Source organism: Vigna unguiculata, chromosome 5 (genome assembly GCF_004118075.2).
Source record: "Vigna unguiculata cultivar IT97K-499-35 chromosome 5, ASM411807v1, whole genome shotgun sequence".
NCBI lineage: Eukaryota > Viridiplantae > Streptophyta > Magnoliopsida > Fabales > Fabaceae > Vigna > Vigna unguiculata.
Genome location: NC_040283.1, coordinates 28,117,170 through 28,140,659, shown reverse-complemented (window position 1 = coordinate 28,140,659; position 23,490 = coordinate 28,117,170). Strand labels below are relative to the sequence as shown.

The 23,490-nt window shown below is 34.2% G+C and overlaps 1 protein-coding gene across 1 annotated transcript; it reads right to left on the bottom strand.

The window, feature by feature from the left end:
- Window positions 1-18,333: 18,333 nt before the first annotated feature.
- Window positions 18,334-21,438, bottom strand: LOC114183529. Its single transcript, XM_028070579.1, has 2 exons — window positions 20,412-21,438; window positions 18,334-19,838 (listed from the first exon to the last, which is right to left on the bottom strand). Exons 1-2 carry the CDS (start codon window positions 21,123-21,125, stop codon window positions 18,558-18,560), a joined length of 1,995 nt encoding a protein of 664 aa, XP_027926380.1. The 5' UTR covers window positions 21,126-21,438; the 3' UTR covers window positions 18,334-18,557.
- Between the last annotated feature and the right edge of the window lie 2,052 nt (window positions 21,439-23,490).

Genomic DNA, 23,490 nt, shown 5'->3' with positions numbered 1-23,490 from the left:
CTTACCATGGCTGCTAAGTCATCCAACTTCCCTTCTAATTTCTTGTGATCTGCAACATACGAAGCTTCTACTCCATGGGTTCCCTTCAATAGAGTTATAGAATTACTCCTTGTGCAAAATTGTTGATGGTTCGATGCCATAGTTTCAATCAATTGTCTTGCATTTGTTGGTGTTTTGTCCATCAATGACCCTCCACTTGCAGCATCTATCATTTGTCTATCCATGATACTCAATCCCTCATAAAAGTATTGAATGAGGAGATGCTCGTTTATTTGGTGATGAGGACAGGAAGCACACAACTTTTTGAATCTTTCCCAATACTCGTGAAGACTTTCTCTTTCTTGTTGCCTTATCCCATAAATATCTTTGCGAATAGCAGCAACTCTAGATGCTGGAAAAAACTTTTCCAGAAATAATCTTTTCAGAGTCTCCCAGGTATTGATGGATCCTGGCGGAAGGTAGTATAACCAATTCTTAGCGGCATCTTGCAATGAGAATGGAAAAGCCTTAAGCTTGATATGTTCCTCTGTCACTGTTGTAGGTCTCATGGATGAACAAACAACATGAAATTCCTTCAAATGATGGTATGGGTCTTCTCCTGCTAATCCATGGAATTTGGGTAAAAGATGGATTAACCCAGACTTAAGCTCACATTCTCCATCTGGATATTGGATGCACATGTTTTGTGTAATTGCTGCATCCGGTGAAGCCAACTCTCTTATTGTTCTTTCTTCCATTCTATCTTCTTGAATTTCTGGTTCAGGTGATGGATCAGAAGATATGTTAATCACCGGAGGTGATTCTAGTGGTACACTTTCAGTGGTAGGTTCAGATGATGATGGTGCTCCTTCAGTAGAACACCTGAGTTCAAGTCTCCTACGTGATTTACGCAAGTTCCTTTCGAGTTCTGAATCAAGTTGATAAAATGGAGAAGATAACAATCAAGCTAAACATTTGAGCAGGCTAACTACACCATGACTGAGAAGGAATTATTGGCTGTTGTGTTTGCCTTGGACAAATTCAGACCGTATATACTTGGTTCCAAGGTAATTGTTTATACTGATCATGCAGCATTAAAATTCCTTCTAAAGAAAGCAGATTCAAAACCAAGGTTGATCAGATGGATGCTACTGCTCCAAGAGTTTGACATTGAGATTCTAGACAGAAGTGGAGCACATAACTTAGTAGCCGATCATCTTAGCAGGATTGAAAATGGAGAAGATAACATTCCTATTAAGGATGACTTTCTTGATGAAGTCCTCCTAGCATTGACAGTTGTGAAAGGTATATTTCCTGAACCTTGGTTTGTTGACATTGTTAATTATTTGGTTGTTTCTGCTATTCCTCCTTCCTTCTCCAAATATGAAAGAATCAAGCTAAAAAGTAAGGCAAAGTACTATATCTGGGAAGACCCAATCTTATGGCGCATTGGTAGTGACCAAGTCATAAGGAGGTGTGTTCCAGATATCGAGATACCTCATGTGCTTGAGTTCTGTCATTCGTCTCCTTTTGGTGGACATTATGGCACACAAAGAACAAGTAGGAAGGTGTTGGATTGTGGATTATATTGTCCTACTATTTTTAAAGATGCACAGAGGGTATATGAAAATTGTGAGCAGTGCCAAAGGGCAGCCAGATCCATTACAAGAAGGGATGAAATGCCTCAACAACCCATGCTATATTGTGAGGTATTTGATATTTGGGGTATTGATTTTATGGGTCCTTTTCCTCCTTCTTTTGGGTTTTCTTATATTTTGCTTGCTGTAGACTATGTCTCCAAATGGGTGGAAGCCATAGCTACAAGGACTAATGATTCTCGAGTTGTCATGAGTTTTGTCAGGTCTAACATTTTCTGCAGATTTGGGATACCACGAGCCATCATCAGTGACCATGGGACTCATTTCTGTAATATGCTACTTGAGAACATGTTGAAGAAGTATGGGGTGACACATCGCATTGCTACACCATATCACCCCAAACTAATGGGCAAGCAGAGATCTCTAACAGGGAGATTAAAAAGATACTAGAGAAAGTAGTGAAGCCTAGTCGAAAGGATTGGGCCACAAGATTGGATGATGCACTTTGGGCGCACAGGACAGCCTACAAAGCACCTATAGGTATGTCGCCCTTCAGGGTGGTTTTTGGAAAGGCTTGTCATCTACCTGTGGAGATTGAACATCGGGCCTATTGGGCCGTGAAAGCATGCAACTTGAATTTGGAAGAAGCAGGAAATGAGCGAAAACTTCAATTCAAGAACTAGAGGAGATTAGGCTTGCAGCCTATGAAAACTCAAAGTTCTACAAAGAGAAAACCAAGAAGTTCCATGACCAAAAGCTTGTGGCTAGAAAGGATTTCAAGGTAGGCCAGAAGGTGTTACTATACGAATCCAAGCTTGGTCACATGAGTGGTAAGTTGCGCTCTACTTGGGAAGGACCATACATTGTTACAGAAGTCTTCCCTTATGGAGCAGTGGAGATCAAGGAAGAATCCTCAACAAGAACTCTTAAAGTTAATGGGCATCGTCTCCGGATATTCAATGAAAATCAAGATATGCTGAATAAGACGATGGATGGGATGAACTTGACTTCTCCCTCATACCTTCCACCTTGAAGAGGTAAGTACACTTCATACTTTTTCTTTGCATTTTATACATATTGAATACATTGAGGACAATGCATGGATAAAGTGTGGGGGTGTGGGGAGATTTCCCCCTTTTCTGATTTTGTTTTCTATTTCTGTTTTTCCTTTTCTAATTTTGTTTTCTGTTTGTTTTTATTAAAAAAAAGTTTCTGTTTTCAATAAAACATATTGACATTGGATTTTTGTATTTGATTTACTAATTGGAACGTTCATAATTCTGAGAAAATAAGAGTCATGTGCTATGAATGGATTGTTTCTGTGATTTACTGATTGAGTTGATTTGAGAGTTTCTGGAATAAATCTTTTGTGAAAGAGTTTTTGACCTTGTGAGTTTTGAGCTTTATTGTAAGGATGAACTACCATGTGTCATTCCTATTTTTCTTGTGTGACTTGCTCATGTCTTGTTGGTACTCAAATGTTTAGCTTGATTATGTTGTTTTGCATCTTAGGTGAACATGCATGATTTGATATGACTGAGTCATTTCTTGTTTTTAGCTACTTGGCCAAATAAGCTAACCATGACATTGATCCATTGGAAGTCCCTTGAGCTTAAACCTCTTTTTCTTGTTTTGAGCATATTGCTAAACCTTAAAAAGAAAAAGACCATGTTTTTCCTTACCTTAGGGAGAAGAAGGAGGTAGTGGATTATGTTGAGATTGGTTGAAGAATAAAGTGTGGGGGTGTGTATTTCCCCCACAAAGTTATAAAAATGGCAAAAAGAAAAATAATTGTTGATGACAAAGTGTTGAAATGAAAAATGATTGATGTCTGAAAAAGAGCAACAAAGGATAAAAAAGAAAAAAAAAACAAAGAGAAGTAAGGATTGTTTTTGAAACTATGCTCCATAACTCTTTCTTCCCTACTATTTCAAAAACACACAAATCCTAAAGTTTTTCCTATCTTTGCCTTATAACCTGTGAAAAGTCCTCATGATTTTTGAATGCATGTTTTCTGAAAGCTGTGAATATTATAGTCTTGCTAAGCATTGAGAGTGTTTACTTGCATGGGTATTTTGAGTGAAAACACAAGCCAAAACACTTGAGCGAATTTTGGTGAGAAAATATACATTTAACTTGTGTGTTTCTCTTTCATATTTGATTATCTTGTAAACTCAAAAGATTAACTCATGTGTGAAAAACAGAATTTTATCCATTTGTATGTGCATGACAACATGATTTCTAGAAGATTGATCTGTTTCCATTGGTATTCATTTCTTTAATCCACTGAAAATATGGAATAAAAGACCTCAGAATAAAGTTTTGAAATTGTTCAATTTTGCCCAGGAGTGCAAAAGGATAAGTGTGGGTGTGTGATGAGTTAAATGGGAAGAGTGTAATGTTTGATTTACAAGCAAATCTTGTGATGTTAGCCAAAGAAAAGGGAAGAACAATCTATTCAAAATATTCCCTGCTTAATTTACAAACAAATCTTGTTTCTTTCTTTCACTCAACTTGTTCTATAGCAAGATGAATTTTCTTTAGAAAAAATAAGAAAAAAATAGAGGAAATTAAGATAGAGAAGGTGGGATTTGTGCAACTACAGGAAGACAAAAACTAGGAAACTCTCCTCCTTTTATGGTGTGGAGACCAAGTTGTTTTCAAACACAACAATACAAGAGACCATTGCTTTGGATTTGCATTGTAATAATATATATATATATATATATATATATATATATATCCATTCCCTTCCTTTATATTAATCAAAAGCCCTTCACTTCTTTTTCTCTCGAGTACATAATTAGTTACCTAAAACGTACTCATTCTTTATCTCAATTGTCTAGTTTTATTTGCACTCTCACTATTAGGCTTCTTTTTTTCTCCATGTACGCCTTATGCATTGTCCAAAAAAAATTAGCAACATTACACATTTACAATGCATTATGCATATTAGATTAAATGTAGCTGCTATTATCAAAAGGTCAAATGCATTACATTATCAAAGGACCACTAAAATGTTATCATTAGGTCCATAAACTATTGTGAGCTTGTGACCACACAACTCAAAATCACACGATCTCAATTCTCTCATCTAGAGAGTAAGCATACCCCAATAACATCTATTAAAATTGCAATTGCCTTTAAAACCAAACTCTTAACAAACCTTTAATTAGAATCGAGTGTTAAGATGATCTTGATTTTCAGATTCACTATAATTTTATATAATGAAGATTTCGTATTAATCCTTGCTTTCAAAAGTGACCCTTTCTCGAGCCAATCATGAAAAGAACCTCATTCTTAAGGTTAACCTAAATAGAAATGATAGGAACAACATAAATTTTATTGCAACTTACTAGAATGGAAGAACCAAACTACTACACAAAGTTGAACTGCTACGTGACCTGTTGCGCGAAATGTTGTTGTTGCGCAAACGACCTGATGCTGCGCAAATGGAGGAATAATTGAGGATTTGTCACCGTTGTGCAAACTGGATTGGGGGTGGAGAATGAATGTGAGGGCACGTGAATGGAACACAAGATGGAGAGATTCATTGGCTGCGAGAACGCGAGTGAAGAACAAGTGAAGATTGAGTGAAAAAGAGGGCGTAAGTGTCCTTAAACTAGCACTAACACAACATGATGAAGGATTATCTTGTTTCCTTTTAGAGTTATGAATATGGTGAAGTTGTTTAAGAAAGCTTTTTGAAAATTCCCACTAGACATTAAGATAGCAAGCTATCTAGATGTGAAGGTTCCTTTCACAAAGCTCAAGAGAAGATGATAGATTGATTCAAAACAAAAAGGAAATGGAAAGCACATAAACCATAGAAAACCAAGAACAATTAAAGGAAGAAGAAAACATAAAATGAAAAGGAAAGAAATGGTAAAAATGTGAGAAGCACGCCACTACAAGGCTAGGCTAGAAGCCATGGCAACCTTGAAGATGAGTGGATGTGTGTTGCCACTTGCTATGCAAGATAAGGCTTAAATATTCTCAAGAAGGTACTTTTTCTTTCAACATTTGTACAAGTAATAAATGTTGTATTTGAAATGAAATTTTAATTTTGTATGTGTCTACTTTTTTTTTATAATTATCCAACATTTGTTGCAATTGTTATTTGATACTTTGTTTAAATTATACAAATTTCATCCTCAATATTTGACATTGTATATGAGAAAATGTATCTTTTTTAACATTTATGGTATGATAATATTATGTTTTGTTATATTGATTTCTATTTTTTTTGTGGAAAATTAGTTAATAAATATATGGGAAGGTACAAAAGACCGAGTACAAATATGAGTTTAAATATACCTACTATAACCAAAATGGGATTAGAGATGACAAATAAACCAGTCTTTGTGGGTATTGTCCGAACCCATCTCCGTTTTGATGGAGAATCCCTGCATTGACTAGGTGGTATGGGGAATCTTTGACTTTTTCAATTGGGTATAGGGATGTACATATCTCCGTCCCCGTTTAAATTATTAAAATATTCATAATTAATTAAGTAACCATATATATATATATATATATATATACATACATATATATATATATATATATATATATATTATTTTTTATTACTTTTAATTATTTCGTTTGTCATGAAACTCATTCGTATCTTTAATATATTTTTCATCTTATCATAACCTTTATGTAATTATGTTAAAATGATGTATGTCAATTAACAAAATTTTATGTCTCACATTTGAATATTTCTATTATTTTGTAATATTTTTATTTATTGTATATTTTTCTTTGACATGATAATGTTTAATACTTTCAATTTAAGCGTTTAATGGCATAAACTTTTCATTTACTAGGTAATATAAAAAATATCCTTACTTATTATTATTAATTTGTGTTTCATTTCAAAAACTCTTTTGTTTCGCTAAAACAATTTTTGTTATTTCTCAACCATTGAGTATATATGTTGATATTTGAAAAGTTTTCTTAGATCTTTAAGGTATTTTTCATTTTCTCTGTGCGATTTCTTTCAATAGTCTCTCAAATTGTTTATAAGACACACATTTGTTAATTTTTTAAATTTTTATTTGTTGTTTATTTTCATCATGTAGAATACTATTTCGATATATTTCATCTAATTATTTTTTATTTTCTAACTCATTATCAATCATACTGTAATTTTTTCACTATAATTATATAAATAAATTTTATTTACTATGTAACATCCCAAATAAATAGATAAAACTCATTTAATAAAAACGCCACATACATAATATCCAGAGAGTACGAAGGTTTGGTATATGAAGTACTCCGTACCCCAACATATCCATACAACATAAAAGAGGCCCCACACGGCCTAATATAGAATATACTAGTGAACTAATAATATTAGATCTTATACAGACAAGAAAAGCATAGCTAATAAATTCTTCAGCGATAGCCCCATAGTGGGCCAATACCCGTCCAATCCATCAAGTTGTAGCATTCCCACCATCATTACCACTGCCAGGGGTTCTCCCGTCTGCTCACATCAATAAAAATGATAATCATCGCAATGGAGTAAACCACACACAATCATACAAACACGCGAAAGGGGTAAGCTAGAGCACAAGATAATTATATTATAACACACAAGGTCCAATCACATAGTCAAGCATAATTAATGGAAAACCACACAGGAGATACCAAACCATTACCACTCCAAATACTAGACAATCCGGATACGTATAATGAGGCGCCACCACAAAACAGTGGAATTATGCCCTAGCGGTTAGGCGTCCCACGAGGCCTTCGCGGAATTACACCCTTAATAGAGGCACCATGATGAAGGATTATGTTATTTCTTTTTAAGATTATTGAATATGGTGTGAGTTGATTAAGAAAGCTAAGTGAAATCCCCACTGGACATTAAGATAGCAAGCTATCTAGATGTGAAGGTTCCTTTCACAAAGCTCAAGAGAAGAAGATGATGGATTGATTCAAAACAAAAAGGAAATGGAAAGCATATAAACCATAGAAAAAAGAACAATTAAAGGAAGAAGAAAACATAAAATGGAAAGGAATGAAATGGTAAAAATGTGAGAAGCATGCCACTACAAGGCTAGGCTAGAAGCCATGGCAACCTTGAAGATGAGTGGATATGTGCCGCCACTTGCTATGCAAGATAAGGCTTAAAAGTGTTCACTCCCAAGGGAGGAAACTCTCACAAATGGTTGAGACACAAGAGTGTTTTTACTTCAAAATCTTTAACCCTTTTACATGTCTAGGAGCACCCCTTATATAGAAGAGTTTAGGGGCCTCTAAGCAAATAAAAGATACCTAAGGATGTCTCTACAAAAACCTAACCCTAACTTCTAGAAACTAGGTCAAATAAGGTTACAAAAAAATGAAAGACAAAAGAGATAACTATGGTGTGTGCAATGCTAATTTCGTTCTAGCACAAAAGGAGACAAAGAATGTGTCTCATATGTCTCCAAAAAGTGGCCAAAGTGTGCTAAAAACAAAGGAGACCAAAGGCACATAGGTACACTTGCTTCATGCCTTTTACTTTATGCTTTATGCCTTTGCTTTACTCTCTCCTCCACATCATTTATGCTCCCCAATCACCATGCACCACCTAGCATTGCTTTCTTACTCCTAATTAACCTACAAAGAAAATAAACATAGATTAGCACGTTGGCTTAAGTCAAGTCAACTATAGTCAAGAAGTGAAACCTAGTCAAAGGTCAACAAGTCAACTAAAGTTGATTCAACTAAGTCAACTTTGGGAATCAAAAATAACAAATACAAATGAAAGGGATGAAGGATTAGTGCTTCCTTTCTAAACATGCTTAGTCTTCTTAAGCATGTGCCTCCATCCTTGGTTGGGGTCAATCCTTCATCATCCTCCCCTCCTTAGAGGGAATTTGACCACAAATTCTTTAAGCCTTTGTAGATGGAGCTTGACTTGATTTGGGGGAGGATTTGCGCCTCCTTTATATGAACTCTTGTTCCATCCTTTCTAAGGGTATTACCCCTAGCTTTGGTTAGGCCATCTTTATTTTCTAGACTACTCTTCCTCTTTTGCTTGTGCTTTGGGCCTTCATTTTTGGCTTGGGAAGAGAAGGATGGGTGATGCATATCTTGCTTTGGAAGATTTTTTTTCTTTAGGCAAGTAACACCTTGGTGAAAGCTTGCCCCTTTTGTTTTCCTTCTTTATCTTTTCTTATGATATTTCTATTCTTATTAACTTCTTGAGGTGATAGAGGTTGTAAAGTGGTCTTTTTCCCATTTATGAAGAAAATGTATTGGTTGGTATGACCATCATGTAAAGTTTCTTTATCAAATTACCATGGCCTACCTAGTAAGATATGTGTGACTTCCATGGGAACAACATCACATAACACCTCATCTTTGTACTTCCTATAAAGAAGTTAATTAGGACTTGTTTATTGACATCTATTTCTCCCTCTTTACTAATCCAAGCAAGCTTGTAGGGCTTAGCATGAGGAATGGTCTCTAAGCTAAGCTTTTCCACCAACCTTATGCTAGCTACATTGGTACTACTTCCTCCATCAATAATTAGAGAGCAAACCCATTTGTTAATTTTGCATCTAGATTGAAAAATGTTTTCTCTTTAAGTTGGCTCAATCTCACTTTGATCTTGACCTATCATGCGCCTTAATAACATAGGGTCTTTCTCAAAAATTTTAGTTTTACTAGAGGAAGAAGATTCTTCTGAATGAGAATGGGGATATGAGTGTTCACTTTCAACATCATTACTCTTCTTTAAGATCATGGTCCTTTTGGTTGGGCAATTTAAAGCAATGTGATTATAACCCAAACATTTAAAACATTTAATGGAACTTGATTTTTGAGAAGTGGAATGGTGAATGTGATCACTTAGTGACTTACTTTTACTTGGTTGTTCTTGATGAGAGTTAGAAGGGAACTTATCATGTTTCTTGTTATCCTTTCCCTTCCATGAGTGACTAAAGTAGTGGTTGGGTGAGTAACTCTTCTTTGCCCTTCTTTTTCTTTTCAATTGAATTTCAATCCCAAGGGAAAGTGTGAAAATATTTTCAAGAGTGGAGTACTCATACAACTCTACTTGGTCTTGTATGTCTCTCCTAAGACCACTCACAAATCTTTTTATTTTCTCTTTGTTAGTTTCTTTTATTTCAACCCTACGCATTTGAGACTCTAATTCTTTAAAGTACTCACTCACACTCATAGAACCTTGGTGAAGCCTTTGGAGCTTCAAAAGAAGTTCCTTCCTATAGGAGGGAGGCACAAACATAGCACATAAGAGTTTTAATGTTTATCCAAGAAGCTGAGGGTGACCCTTGGTCATAATTCTTACAAACTTTATGCCACAAAGTATTGGCATACTCCAAAAATCCTAAAACTACTATATCAACTTGTGCTTGATCCTTTACATGATTTTCATTGAAAATTTGATCAACTTTAGCTTCCCAATCAAGGAAGATTTTGGGATCACTTCCACCATAGAACTTAGGAATCTTTGGAGTTTGTTTCTCTTGTGATGGGTTCCACCTAGAATGCCCTTTTTTCCTAGCTTTTCTTTCTTGCTCTTTAGCTTCAAGCCTTTGAATGTGCTCTTGGATTCTTTGGTCACTTTGCTCCTTGTCTTTTCTCAATTGTTCAAAGGACTCCTTCCTAGACAACTCCAAATCTCGAAGCAATCTCATCAATGCATTGTTTTTGTTTGGAGTATGTGCATTTGATGAACTTGCCATGATTCCTACAACAAAACACTCAAAGCCAAAACAAAATAAATGAATTAGGGGTTAGACAACATGAAAACCAAGACCAATCCCAACCCAAAATGTAACCCAAGTGTTTAGATCACTCTCCCAAAGTAACAAGGCAAGACTACACTCAAAGCTCCTCCAAGGAATGAAGAAAACACTTTGTTCAAAAATCCTTTTCTTGCATACAAGTGGCTCGGTTCAAACACTCAAGAATTTCAAGAAGACAAACATACTATGACAAAACCAAGAGTACCTAAAGACAAGCAAGAAAAGCACAAAAACAAGAAATGCTAAACTCTAAAGAAGAAAAGTTTAAGACAAACTTTTAACAAGACTAAAACAAGAAAAGCACATTATAAGAATGACATGGAAAATACTTGAACATGCATTCCCTAGTCCTAAATCATGCATACACCAAGAAAGATCATAACCAAGTCAAAGAATGGAACTAATTTGCCAATATCACCCATTTCTCAAGCATGAAAACTAGTAGCATAACACTTAGTGACAAACACACTTTGAGTTCACCAATGAGCAAGTTTGCTCTCGGTTTTTTGACAAATTTTGGTGTAAAAATTTTCTTCTTTTCACAACTAGCTTCATAAAATGGTGAGAAAGAGTTTTAGGTGGCTTGGACACTTAGTTCCTCAAGTTTTAGGCCAAAATCAATTTCATGGAGCATACATCAAGCAAGACATAAAGTGAAAGCAAGATTCAAATACTTGGAGAAACAAGAATAAGAAAACTTCAAGTTAACATATGACATATGACTCAAGCAAAAGTTAGACACATTTAAAGACTCAATATGACATACACAAAGACACAAACATGTAGCTATCATGCATTTAAACTCATGGATTTGAGGCTCAAAGACTAAGCATCCAAAGACATGTTATCCCACCACATTTAGGAACTTAAAGAGGTGCAAAAACCGTAGCCAAACTGCCACAACAAAACCTGAAAACGCTGATTCACGTATTCTTGGTAAATCTGACCTTTGCTCACTAATTTCATCATAACATTCTTCACAGAACTCCAAATGCGTTGGTTCTTTTTTTTTGGAAACTAGACACAAAGATCTTTCTTTTGACACCAAAAACGTAATTTTTGGACCGCTGAGCTTGTGCAGTTTAATGTTTTAAAATCGTCTAATTTTCTGCCAGAACTGTTTTTGTGTGTCATGGAAGTGGATTTGAACCATACCAAGATAGCTACAACAAGACAAGGTTAGCACATGAAAAACACCATATTCAAGATAACCTAGACTCTAGATACCAAATGATAAAGGATTATGTTGTTTCTTTTTAAGATTATTGAATATGGTGTGAGTTGATTAAGAAAGCTAAGTGAAATCCCCACTGGACATTAAGATAGCAAGCTATCTAGATGTGAAGGTTCCTTTCACAAAGCTCAAGAGAAGAAGATGATGGATTGATTCAAAACAAAAAGGAAACGGAAAGCACATAAACCATAGAAAACCAAGAACAATTAAAGGAAGAAGAAAACATAAAATGGAAAGGAAAGAAATGGTAAAAATGTGAGAAGCACGCCACTACAAGGCTAGGCTAGAAGCCATGGCAACCTTGAAGATGAGTGGATGTGTGCCACCACTTGCTATGCAAGATAAGCCTTAAAAGTGTTCACTCCCAAGGGAGGAAACTCTCACAAATGGTTGAGACACAAGAGTGTTTTTACTTCAAAATCTTCAACCCTTTTACATGTCTAGGAGCACCCCTTATATAGAAGAGTTTAGGGGCCTCTAAGCAAATAAAAGATACCTAAGGATGTCTCTACAAAAACCTAACCCTAACTTCTAGAAACTAGGTCAAATAAGGTTACAAAAAATGAGAGACAAAAGAGATAACTATGGCGTATGCAATGCTAATTTCGTTCTAGCACAAAACGAGACAAAGAATGTGTCTCATATGTCTCCAAAAAGTGGCCAAAATGTGCTAAAAACAAAGGAGACCAAAGGTACATAGGTACACTTGCTTCATGCCTTTTACTTTATGCTTTATGCCTTTGCTTTACTCTCTCATCCACATCATTTATGCTCCCCAATCACCATGCACCACCTAACATTTCTTTCTTACTCCTAATTAACCTACAAAGAAAATAAACACAGATTAGCATGTTGGCTCAAGTCAAATCAACTATAGTCAAGAAGTCAAACCTAGTCAAAGGTCAACAAGTCAACTAAAGTTGATTCAATTAAGTCAACTTTGGGAATCAAAAATAACAAATACAAATGAAAGGGATGAAGGATTAGTGAACTTCCTTTCTAAACATGCTTAGTCTTCTTAAGCATGTGCCTCCATCATTGGTTGGGGTCAATCCTTCATCATCACCATGTGGCCTACGTGGAATTACATCCTGGCCTTGAGGCACCACCACGATACTCGCGTGGAATTATGTCCTTATATTGAGGCACCACCATGAACTCTCACCACGAGGTTCATGGAATTAAGTCCAATAGGTGAGGCACCACTAGGGACTCCCATTAGGAAGGTCCATGGGATTACGTCCAATAGATGAGGCGCCACCAAGAGCTTTTACTACAAGAGTCATGGAATTATGCCCTATTCACAATTTATACATGTTTCACCAACACATCAGAAAGATCCCACAGTGTTAATATCATGTATAAGCAACCAATCATACATCTCATGCTTTCCAACTCATACCCAATAAAGCAATATATCACTTCCACCTCAACCTTATGTAATAATCAAGACATCATCCCTCAAACCATCCAACTAAAGTGTTCAAGCCAGGCAAACAAGCAACCACATCATTGATCATTCACATTATAGCACATAACTCGCCCCTGTCTCGCTTAAGCTACAAGACCTCGCTCAGGTGAGAGATCCTCTCGCTCAAACGAGCTCCTTCTCGCCTAGGCGAGAGTTCGAGCAGTGGAATAGTGACCCCTGCGAGTTCTCGCTCAGGCGAGCTCCTTCTCGCCTCAGCGAGATCACCTCTCGCTCAAAATGAAGACAAGTCGCCTGAGCGACAGTTTGCGCAGAAAAGCTTGGGCGAGCCTCTGCTAGTCTCGCCTAGGAGAGGCATTCTCGCTTGGGCGAGAAAACCAGTGCTCGCCACTGTTCACTCGTGAAAAACGCAGAACCCAACACCAAAAATCATGTTTTCATCAATATCAAGCAAACAAACCATGAACATACTTCAAGCATGTGATTCAAACTCAGAAAACATACCAAAAATATAAATAACTGTAAACCCTAGCTCCCATTACTTGGAAAGGGCTTATACAAGACTTTGACACCAACTGCGGAGTGCAACAGTTCGAGAAACAGTCTCAGAAACTGAAAGAACAGCGGGGCAGTAAAAGAACAGAGTTACTATGGAACACTAAAAGGAAGAACACGAAAATGAGCTTTAGGGAGTACAAGTATGAGCTTGAGAAACACTTACATGGAGCGAAAAACAAAACTGAGCTCGAGAAATCTTTGGCCAAGATCGGAGTCAAGCCCTAGCAGAGTGTTCTGAAAGGAAGAGGGACAACGCTTAGGGTTCTGTTTTGCAAGAATGAATCAGAATTGGAAACCCTAGCAGCTTTAGGGCCTTAGCACCCTATGGGCCAGCTCTTAGGCCCAACAGATTAAGGCCAGCCCTTAAACATTAGGGCAGAAATAAAACTGGGCCTTACATAATATAATATAAAAATTTAATGTAATTGTCATGAATATTTTTTTATCACCATCCAACATATATTGGAGTTCAAAAGGTACAAGATCTATGTTAGAATTTTATTATTATCTTTATTATTTGTTCTTTATGTCATTTTGATCAAATGATGTATTATAACTTTTATTAGTATACAAAAAATAGATTTATTACAATTTAAAAAATATAAGTAAACAAACATTTAAAATATATTTTCATTTGAATATTTGTGTTCCTTTTATTTATTTTTTAAATATTTTTAAATTGTATCAACTAGGTTTCATTAATGTTTGCAAATTTAATAAATGTTTTAGTTCTCATCAAATTTTATTTGGTATTATAATATAAAATGTAAAAAAGTATAATTTATTTCAAAGTATTTGATAGAAACAATCATCCTCCTAATATTGAATATGTGATAATATTATGTTTCATTTACCGTAATTTATTATTATTTTATAAAAAATAATTAAAATTAATATTGAGGTAGTAAGTAAACGGGTACGGGTATGGGTATGAGATTATACCCATTACCCGGTGGTAGAGTAGTCAAAATGGTTGGAACCCGCAAGTCAATCCAGTCCACTATGAGTTTGAGTCGGGTTGGGTTGAAATTTTTTTACAAATTTCAATACGGGTTGATTTTTGACTCGGCCCACCTAGAACCCGGCTCACCCGAGTTGAACCCCTAAGGTGAGCCGGGTTGGTGAGCCAAACTGCAAATAAAGGGTCACATAAGTGTTTTTTGTTAAGTTTTGCATTTGGGTCAGGTTAAGTTGTTTTTTTAGCCAACACATAGATAATTTGTATTTTTGTGATTTTGGTTTGTATTTGGATTGTATCAAAGTTTATTTAGGTTTTAATTAGAATTATAATTTAGTTTTGACTAAAAAATTTTAAAAAATTGTATTTTTTTAGTTAAGAGAGCCCGAAGTTTATTTAGGTTTTAATTAGAATTATAATTTAGTTTTGACTAAAAAATTTTAAAAAATTGTATTTTTTTAGTTAAGAGAGCTCGTGAGACAATCCGTTTAACCTACCAACCCATGGTGGGCCGGGCCAGGTTTGAATTTTTTTGGCTTGCTAATAAGTGAGTCGGGTCAGTGACAAAACTTAGATTAAATATTCAAGGGTGCCAAATTAGATTTTTTTTCAAATTTATTATATATAACTCTAAGAACTTTAGAGAATTGTTTTTCATTTTCTTTAATTCTTGGGTTCTCATAAAATTTTTCAAGTTCAATTGATATAGATGAATTTTTTCATTTTCATCACAAGCATTTCTTTTGAAAAAAAAATCAATTCTTTTACTCTTCATCATAAATTTTTTAATATAAATTTGTCTCATCTTACCTATTTAGGAAGAAATAATTTTATCATCGTCTAGTGCTACATAGTAGAGAAATTTATCACATGTAAAAGGAAAAGAGATTGTTAAAAATAAGGTACAAAATGAACTTATTCAAAAGAGAAAAATGATCGGTCCAAAATATTACTTAACTCCTTAATTTTATCATAATGCATTTTTATTTAAAAAGATGAGAAATTGAGGTGAAGATTGATATGAAAAGAGAGAGGTGAAAAAGAGATCAAGATACAAAAGAAAAAAGATAAAGATAAAAGACTATAGATGAGATTTTAAGAAAAAATTTAAAAGATTAATATAAATAATATATATATATATATATATATATATATAATTTTGAAAAATATACAAAAAATTAATTAAAAAATTGGGAGAGTCATGGTTCTCCTATGACTATAAGAATGTTCGTCAGTGAGTTGGGTTGAATTGGTTTACTAAGTGATCAATCCATGGTGGATCGAGTCGGGCCAGGCTAGATGACCCGTTTTGACAGTTCTACTTGATGGGGATAAGGATAGGACAAAAGTTTGATATCCGTTTGGGTTTGGATATGAAAATGTGGATGCATATTTTCTACGAAGATGAGCATGAGATAGCGAAACTTGTTCCCGCCCCCGCCCTGTTACCATCCCTTATGGGATACAATTTTTCACTACAAGAGAACATCAAATTAGCTTTCAAATATTAATCTATGTAAAATTGTGATGTTATTAAATTTGACTAAACTTACTTCTAATACAAACAAAAGGTTAATTTGTTTTAAAAAAAATTAAAAAACGTAAAATTATTTTGAAATGATTTAACTATCGATAGAGTCGACATAGCCAAATCTAAGTCGATGCTAACTACTTTTAACCTTTTTAATAAATAAATATTTGCACGAGTACTAACTTAAATGGTGCTTATAAAACTTACTTACTGTTGAACCTAATGGAGTCGGCTTAGTTAACTTTGTGATAGTCATACTATTTTTAACTTTTTTTAATAAAAATATATGTATGTTAATGTCAGGATAGTGTCTAGTATGTCGACAGCAACTAAAATAAATATTAGAAATAAATAAAATTTGTATCCATCCAGTCTATCATCTTATTTTTAGTTATTATATTTGTTTTAGTTAGTATTTGTTAAGATTATATTTATTTTTTTATTTTTTTATTTATTTAAATTAACATTAATTAGTTGACACTAATATAATATATTTTTAATATTTATTTATGTTAACATGAGCTAAGCTTATGCCAATTTATATGTTATTAATTTGTGAATATTTGTAACAATGAATAGAATATATTATTTTTAACTTAAAAAATCTATATTAAAAGATGACAAATTGTTTTTTCCTCACAAATATTTGATTGAAAGTGAAGATATTGTATAAAATTAGTATTGACTAAAATAAATTAACTTAATATTAAAAATATATTTTATTTAGCTGATCTATATTTTAAAATAAAAAACAATTAACTACTATTTAATCGGTGCTAAACAATTTAATAAGAAAATAAATTTAAATATTTTTAATGAATTAACGTTGATTTAAACGATGCTATCTAGAGGTCAGCTGTCGATGTGAGTACTAATGAATTAATGTCTATAGTTTTAAAATTTTTTTCACATGCGGGTTAAATATGTTTTGGTCATTCAATTTTTAGTGAAAATTGGATTAGTTTTTTAAAAATTTTGAATCAATTTAGTCCTTCAATTATGTAAATACATGGATTTAGTCCTTTTAACCAAATTTTATTAAGTTTATTCGGCGTTTCAAACACATTTTATTATAGTAATTTAGTTTGTTTAAACAGTTTGACACATGTTCGCTTCAATGTTAGTTGAGAAACGCGTTTGAAACGACAAATAAATTTAGAAAATTCTTGTTTAAATGACTAAATCCACGCATTTGTAAATACATGGATTTAGTCCTTTTAACCAAATTTTATTAAGTTTATTCGACGTTTTAAACACATTTCATTATAGTATTTTAGTTTGTTTAAACCGTTTGACATATGTTCGCTTCAATGTTAGTTGAGAAACGCGTTTGAAACGACAAATAAATTTAGAAAATTCTTGTTTAAATGACTAAATTCACGCATTTATAAATATAAATGATTAAATTGGTTCAAGATTTTCAAGAGGAATTAATTTTAATTTTTATTAAAAGTTGAAGGACAAAAAAAATATTTAACCCGGAATACAAATATGAAACTATTCGATAATTAGTCTCAATTTTTATTTATTAGTATCAACTTTTAATCAACACTAAATAATTTTTTTTTCTAGTATTTATAGATAGAAAAAAGATAGATACAAAATTTTACCTTCACTCCCAGAAAACCCTGGTCTATCCGCTCGACTAACATTCCTATAGATGATTAGAAGAAAGATTTAATTAAAAGCACAAGAACATATATATAGTTAACATTTTTAGGAGCAAATAAAAATAATAACTGTTCCAGTCTTCTGTTTTTAACAAATTTGTTTAAAGAAGAGAATGAATATTCGTGTATTCCTGAGTTTACATATTTAGCACAAAACGTAACGTTAAATAGATTAAGCAATTATTCCTTACTCATAACAACACAACATTTTTTTTTCTACAGGATATTCAGACAACAAGATTGATCTATAAATCTATGGCTATCATATTGAAATAGAACAATAAAATCAAAAACATTCTAATATTATATTTTATAGAGTGCAATTTACACGTCATACGAACATACTAAATCTATTCATTATTACTTTTTTCCATTTTCTATCTCACAATCAGATAAAAAGAATCACAAAAAAGGAAATAAATGAAACTTATATCGTATCTAAGGAGATGCACGTAAATGATGAAGGACAGAAGCTAGACAAGTATTATATGTGTAGTCTCACTCATACCGGTGAAGCACTGACGTGATTCAATGGTTATTCTCATAAACCTTTACCTTGTTTTTGAACATGAAAAATAAGCAAAATATATGCGCAAAACAAATTCTCACTGTACACACCAAACTTTGTTGATTTGATGCCAAGAAGCATATTTTAACAAGGGAGTAATTCGATAACAAGTAGAGCTGAGGATGAACAAAATTTAATTCATCACATACTACTGTCTATAAAACCTGCAAACAATTATTCCACTAGAAGCCCTGGTATCTTAAAAAGGACCGTTTCCTCTTCGATAATTGACAATAACCAGTTCAGAATAAGCTTACTTCATCCAATAAGGCCACTCACATAAACATCATGGTCCTTGTAACAATGGCTTTCTTGCTCCCTGTCTACTGAGGCTTTTGAAAAACAGAAATAATGGCCCCTTAGCTTTTTGCTGACAGAAGCTCTCTTCCCTGAAATTGTTGATTTATCATTTTGGTTATTTGTGCAAGACGGTCCAGCAACATCATTGTCAAGACAAAAACCCTTTTGCTTATCTATGGATCTAGGTGATGACAATGATGATATAGAAAATGAGCTAGAGCTTGATCTTCTTGAAACCTTCACGTGTACCAGTCCTGAAGCAAATCTCTTCTTAGCATTTGGACTTGACTGGTAACTCCTTACAGATAGATTCCTTTTGTTGTTTTGAAGAGCTGAATGCCTGAAGAACTTTTGTCTTAGTGGAGTTGGAATTTCATCTGTTGTGTCCCATTTCCTGCATGAATCCACTGAACCTTCATCCATTGATTTCCTTAACCCCTCACCTTTCTTGTCCTTCACCAGTGGCCACTGAAGGACTCGTTTCAACCCGGCAGCCGCGGATGGCCTTATGCTTGTTGAGGGTCTGTTTTCTGCTGCTGAGTCATATGCAGTATGGTCTGATGAAGATGAACTCATTCCTACACTTCCCTGATCCGTACTGGCATCTGATGCATTCTCAATTCCTGTGTACAAGAACATCTGAGTGTCTGAGATTCTAAACGATGTTCCAGGACTGCCTCCAATACTATGCATTTTCATGTGTGAAGCTGTGGCTTTTCTTGAATTATAGCCTTGACTGTGGAACATTCCCCCAGCTGCAACCAACTTCCTGATCAGTACATTTGATGCTGCTGTGTTTGGACTTTGCTTAAGGTAATCAAGTGGGGTCAAGCCATTACAATCACCCACATTCACATTCACTGATGGAGCAGTCATCAGGAGCTTAACAAGATCGGCATGGATTTTACCCATTGTGCCAATGTGGAGTGCAGTTCTTCCATCAGTGTTCTTTACATTCATGACTTCCTCTATGTGAAAGTTTTTGCAACTTACTAACTGCCTCAAAAATTCAACTTGTCTGTCCAACCTTCTGAATGAGGTAGACTGAAAACCAGACACAGCTTTATGGAGGAAAGTGTCTCCCCCATTGTTTCTCTTAGAAACCAATGCAGGACAAGCAGAAACTAGAGCCTCAACTGCAGCTAATTGGCCCCTGTAAGCTGCCACATGCAAAGCAGAGTTTCCCTGATGGTCTGTGGAGTTTATTATGTCAAAGGATGATGTGAGATACTTAACCACCTGCATAAGTGCCATGAAGGGTTTGATATAATGTAAAACCACCACAACATATTATAATGGTTTAGATATCTTATTTCAGTAAGTAATCTGAGTATTCTACTCCAAGTTTCTGTAATAGCATCCACCCAAAGCATTTTACAGTCAATCAACAACCAAAGAAACATCCTAGAATTTTTTACAGTCAGTCCTCACTTTAACCTCTTTTATATTAATCAATCAGGTTATTTTAATCCATGTCTTCACTAAAAATTCGCTTGTTTCTAACCCTGGAAAGCGTCATTCAATGATACTTGACATAAGTAAAAAATGGGGAAGAAAAGTATTAACAAATGACAAAATCATGGAAGTGACTACAGACAAATGTTAGGGAATAAAACAATGACTGTATATACTATGATTCTTGAAGTGCCTCCTACTAGTACTACTCCTCTAGAACGGTCATATGCTAAAGGCCCATGAGAAGGAAGTTAAAGAAAACAACACTCTAGACAGGTAGCACCGTTTTGATGCATAGAAATGGAGCATTAATTAAAAATCTCAACTTTAAAGAGATCAGAATCAGCAAAATCTGACCTCAACCTGCCCTCTGCCTGCAGCAGAATGCAATATAGTAGAGCCCTGAGCATCTCTATAAGCCAACACATCAGTGCAATTAGCAAGAAACTCCTCCAAAATCTCCACACTGCCCCCTCTAGCAGCGGCATGGACAGCCCTATTGCTCATCTCCCACTTGTAAACAGGAGGAATATCCCCAACATGCTCCTCCAAAACCCCACCTTTGCCTGTGACAAACCTTGGAGAAACTGCAAAATCAAAAATCTGCCTAAAAACCTCACAATTCTTGCCCCTGGAAGCAGCATAAAAGATATCAGTGACATTATACTCCCCCTCTCCGAACACCAACAAAGGGTTCCTCTCAAGAAGTTGTTGCACAAAACTCAAGTCCCCAGCTGATGCAGCGGTGTACATTAGCCACCCCCCATACCCAGCACGGATGAGAGAGTTCTTGTTCTTCCCTCTCTTTGACTCGCACTCAAGAAGCAACTTCTGTGCAACCTGTGACCGGCACTTTGCAACATCACTGAACTGTTCTTCATCGTCCCACACAACTTCAAGACGGCGAATTCTGCGCAATGAAGTGAGCTTGAAGAGGTGGTTGTTGTCGATTTTAAGCAGCTCACGAACCAAGTCATAGTGTCCATTTGCTGCAGCACAATCTATTGGGGATGCATACCACCACTGATCCCCAGTGCTCTCCCACCTCAGTGGGAAATATGTAGTTGCCATTGTGGAAATTTGAAGCACTGCTCAAAATTAACAACTCTGGGAAGAAGAAATGCAATCAGCTGAATCTCACAGTGAAAGGGAAACTGTTACCCTTAGTTTAGGCAAGGAAGTAGTAGAATACAATGATACTAGTTTAGATGAGATTTTCTAAAAAGAAGAAGCTCCATCTGTGTGAGGGTGATGGAGCAACAGAATAAAGCTTACAGGGAAATATGATAATCGACAGCCAAGTAGGGAAGAGTGTAAAAGGGGAGCAAAAGATCACATGCCACAAATTTAGAGAATGACTGAAGAAGACGGTAGAATTGACTACTAAAGTAAGCACTTAACTTTCTGAATATTCCCTTTAGAAGATGCATTAATTAAATATGATGAACATAGAATTGGTGAGAAAGTGTACTTAAGAGAAATATTAAACTTTTGTTTTTGTGTTCTTTTTTTACATAAGAGAAAAATGAAAAAAAAAAAAAAACCTGTACTGTATTTTTATTAAAAAAAAAAATTATTAGAAGCCATTGTTTTATAGCAGTTAAATATATCGCTAGAAACATTTTCAAATTGCTATTAGTTATTCTTTTAACCGTTAGAATTGTTTTATATTTATTATTATTATAATCTTCATTCAATCTTGTGGTTCACTTCATTCGGTCTTTCTTCCTTTTCCGTTCTCACTTTGTAAATGTGTCGCGACGGAACAACGAACCAAAAATTAAATTTAGAAAAAACAGAGTTTAGAGTTGTCAACATAGTTTATTCAGAAAAATTACGGAAAAACAAAAAATATAAGACAAGGTCTGCATAAAAAAAAAGACAGATTTTGGGTTCGGGAGTCGGTTATGCACGGTGAAGGTATTAACACCCCCACAGTGTCCGTCCTAACATCATACCTTTAATTAAATGTGCAAAAAAGATGTAGTTTTCAAAATATTTAATTTTCTCCAAAAGCAACAACAAAAGGATGTACAACATAAAATAAAAAAGTTTTTTAGTTTTTTTTTTGGCCCGACAAAGATTAATTCTCGCTCTTAAGTATCTCCATTTATAATATAATGGAGAATCAGGGTTACGTATTTCTTTTTTAAAAAGCTATTTGAAAAAATATTTGAAAAATGATTTAATTTGTTGTAATAATTTTGAAAACTTTTTCATTCAAATTTTTAGTATTATTTTATTATTGGTGTCATACAACGCGAGCGGCCGAACTGACAATGAAAATAAACTTTTTTTTTTAATCTTTGATTTTTTTTTATCTTTTTAATCTTTTATAATATTTTATATATTTCTAAAGTTATCTAAAAGTGGATGTGGATGTCACTGTGATGTGAGCAACCAGATAGATATTAAAAAATAAACAAAGAAAGCTATTTTTTTATTCTTAGATTTGTATATATTTTTTAGAAAAAAAAAATGAAAGTCTAAAATGGGTGTCATGCAACGCGAGCGGTCGAGCAGACATCAAAGAAATAGGAAATTTTTTTTATGATTTAAACAAAATAATGAAAATTAAAAAAATAAATCAAAAGAAAAAGAAACTAACAATGACATACCTTCTGCCTTTTCTTTGTTCTTGCCTCCTTTTATAATATTTTTGTGTTTTGTTCAAGAGAGATAAAAATGAGATGTGGCTGTGTGGGTGGTAATGAGAGAGAAAGAGTATAGAGAATCTTCTTCTCTTTTTTTTTACCTCCTTCAATATGTTTTTTTTTTTGAAAGAGATATGAAAGAGGTGGTGTGTATGTGGGAGTGGTGATGGGAAAGAATTAGAGAAGTGTAGAGAATATCTATTTTTGGTTTCCATCTTTTCATATGATAGACAGAGTATTTATATACACATTGCAATATTAATGCAATCCTAGCTTTAATTGTAATGAACAATATAAATAAGGAATGTGTCATGATAGCATTACATCAAGGTAATCAAATCATAGCAACTCAGAGCACAAAATCAATCAAAATCAGTAATATTGATTCTAGTTATGTGAAGAGATATTGCTTTTAATTATTATAATCATATCACTAATTTCTCTATCAGAACAAAGGTGGTAGAAGATATGTTGAGTTGTTGGGCTCATGAAGAGGAGTGTGATAACAAAATAGGCCCTTTCTTTTTCTTCTTTTTTCCTTTTTTCTCTTTTTTTTATCTCTCTTTTTTTCTTTTTTTTTCCTAAAATTAAAGTTTGAAAAATCTTTGAAGAAAATTTTGTTTCACATTTTTTTTATTTTTTTTTGAAAATAAATTTATTCACCCAGACAAAATTGGGTGTTGATAGTTGCTCCTCTTTACTTAGATTTTACTAGATAATATGAAAATTTGACTTTTTCATATTATCGTAGTAAAAGATAAGTAAAGATAAAAACACTAATT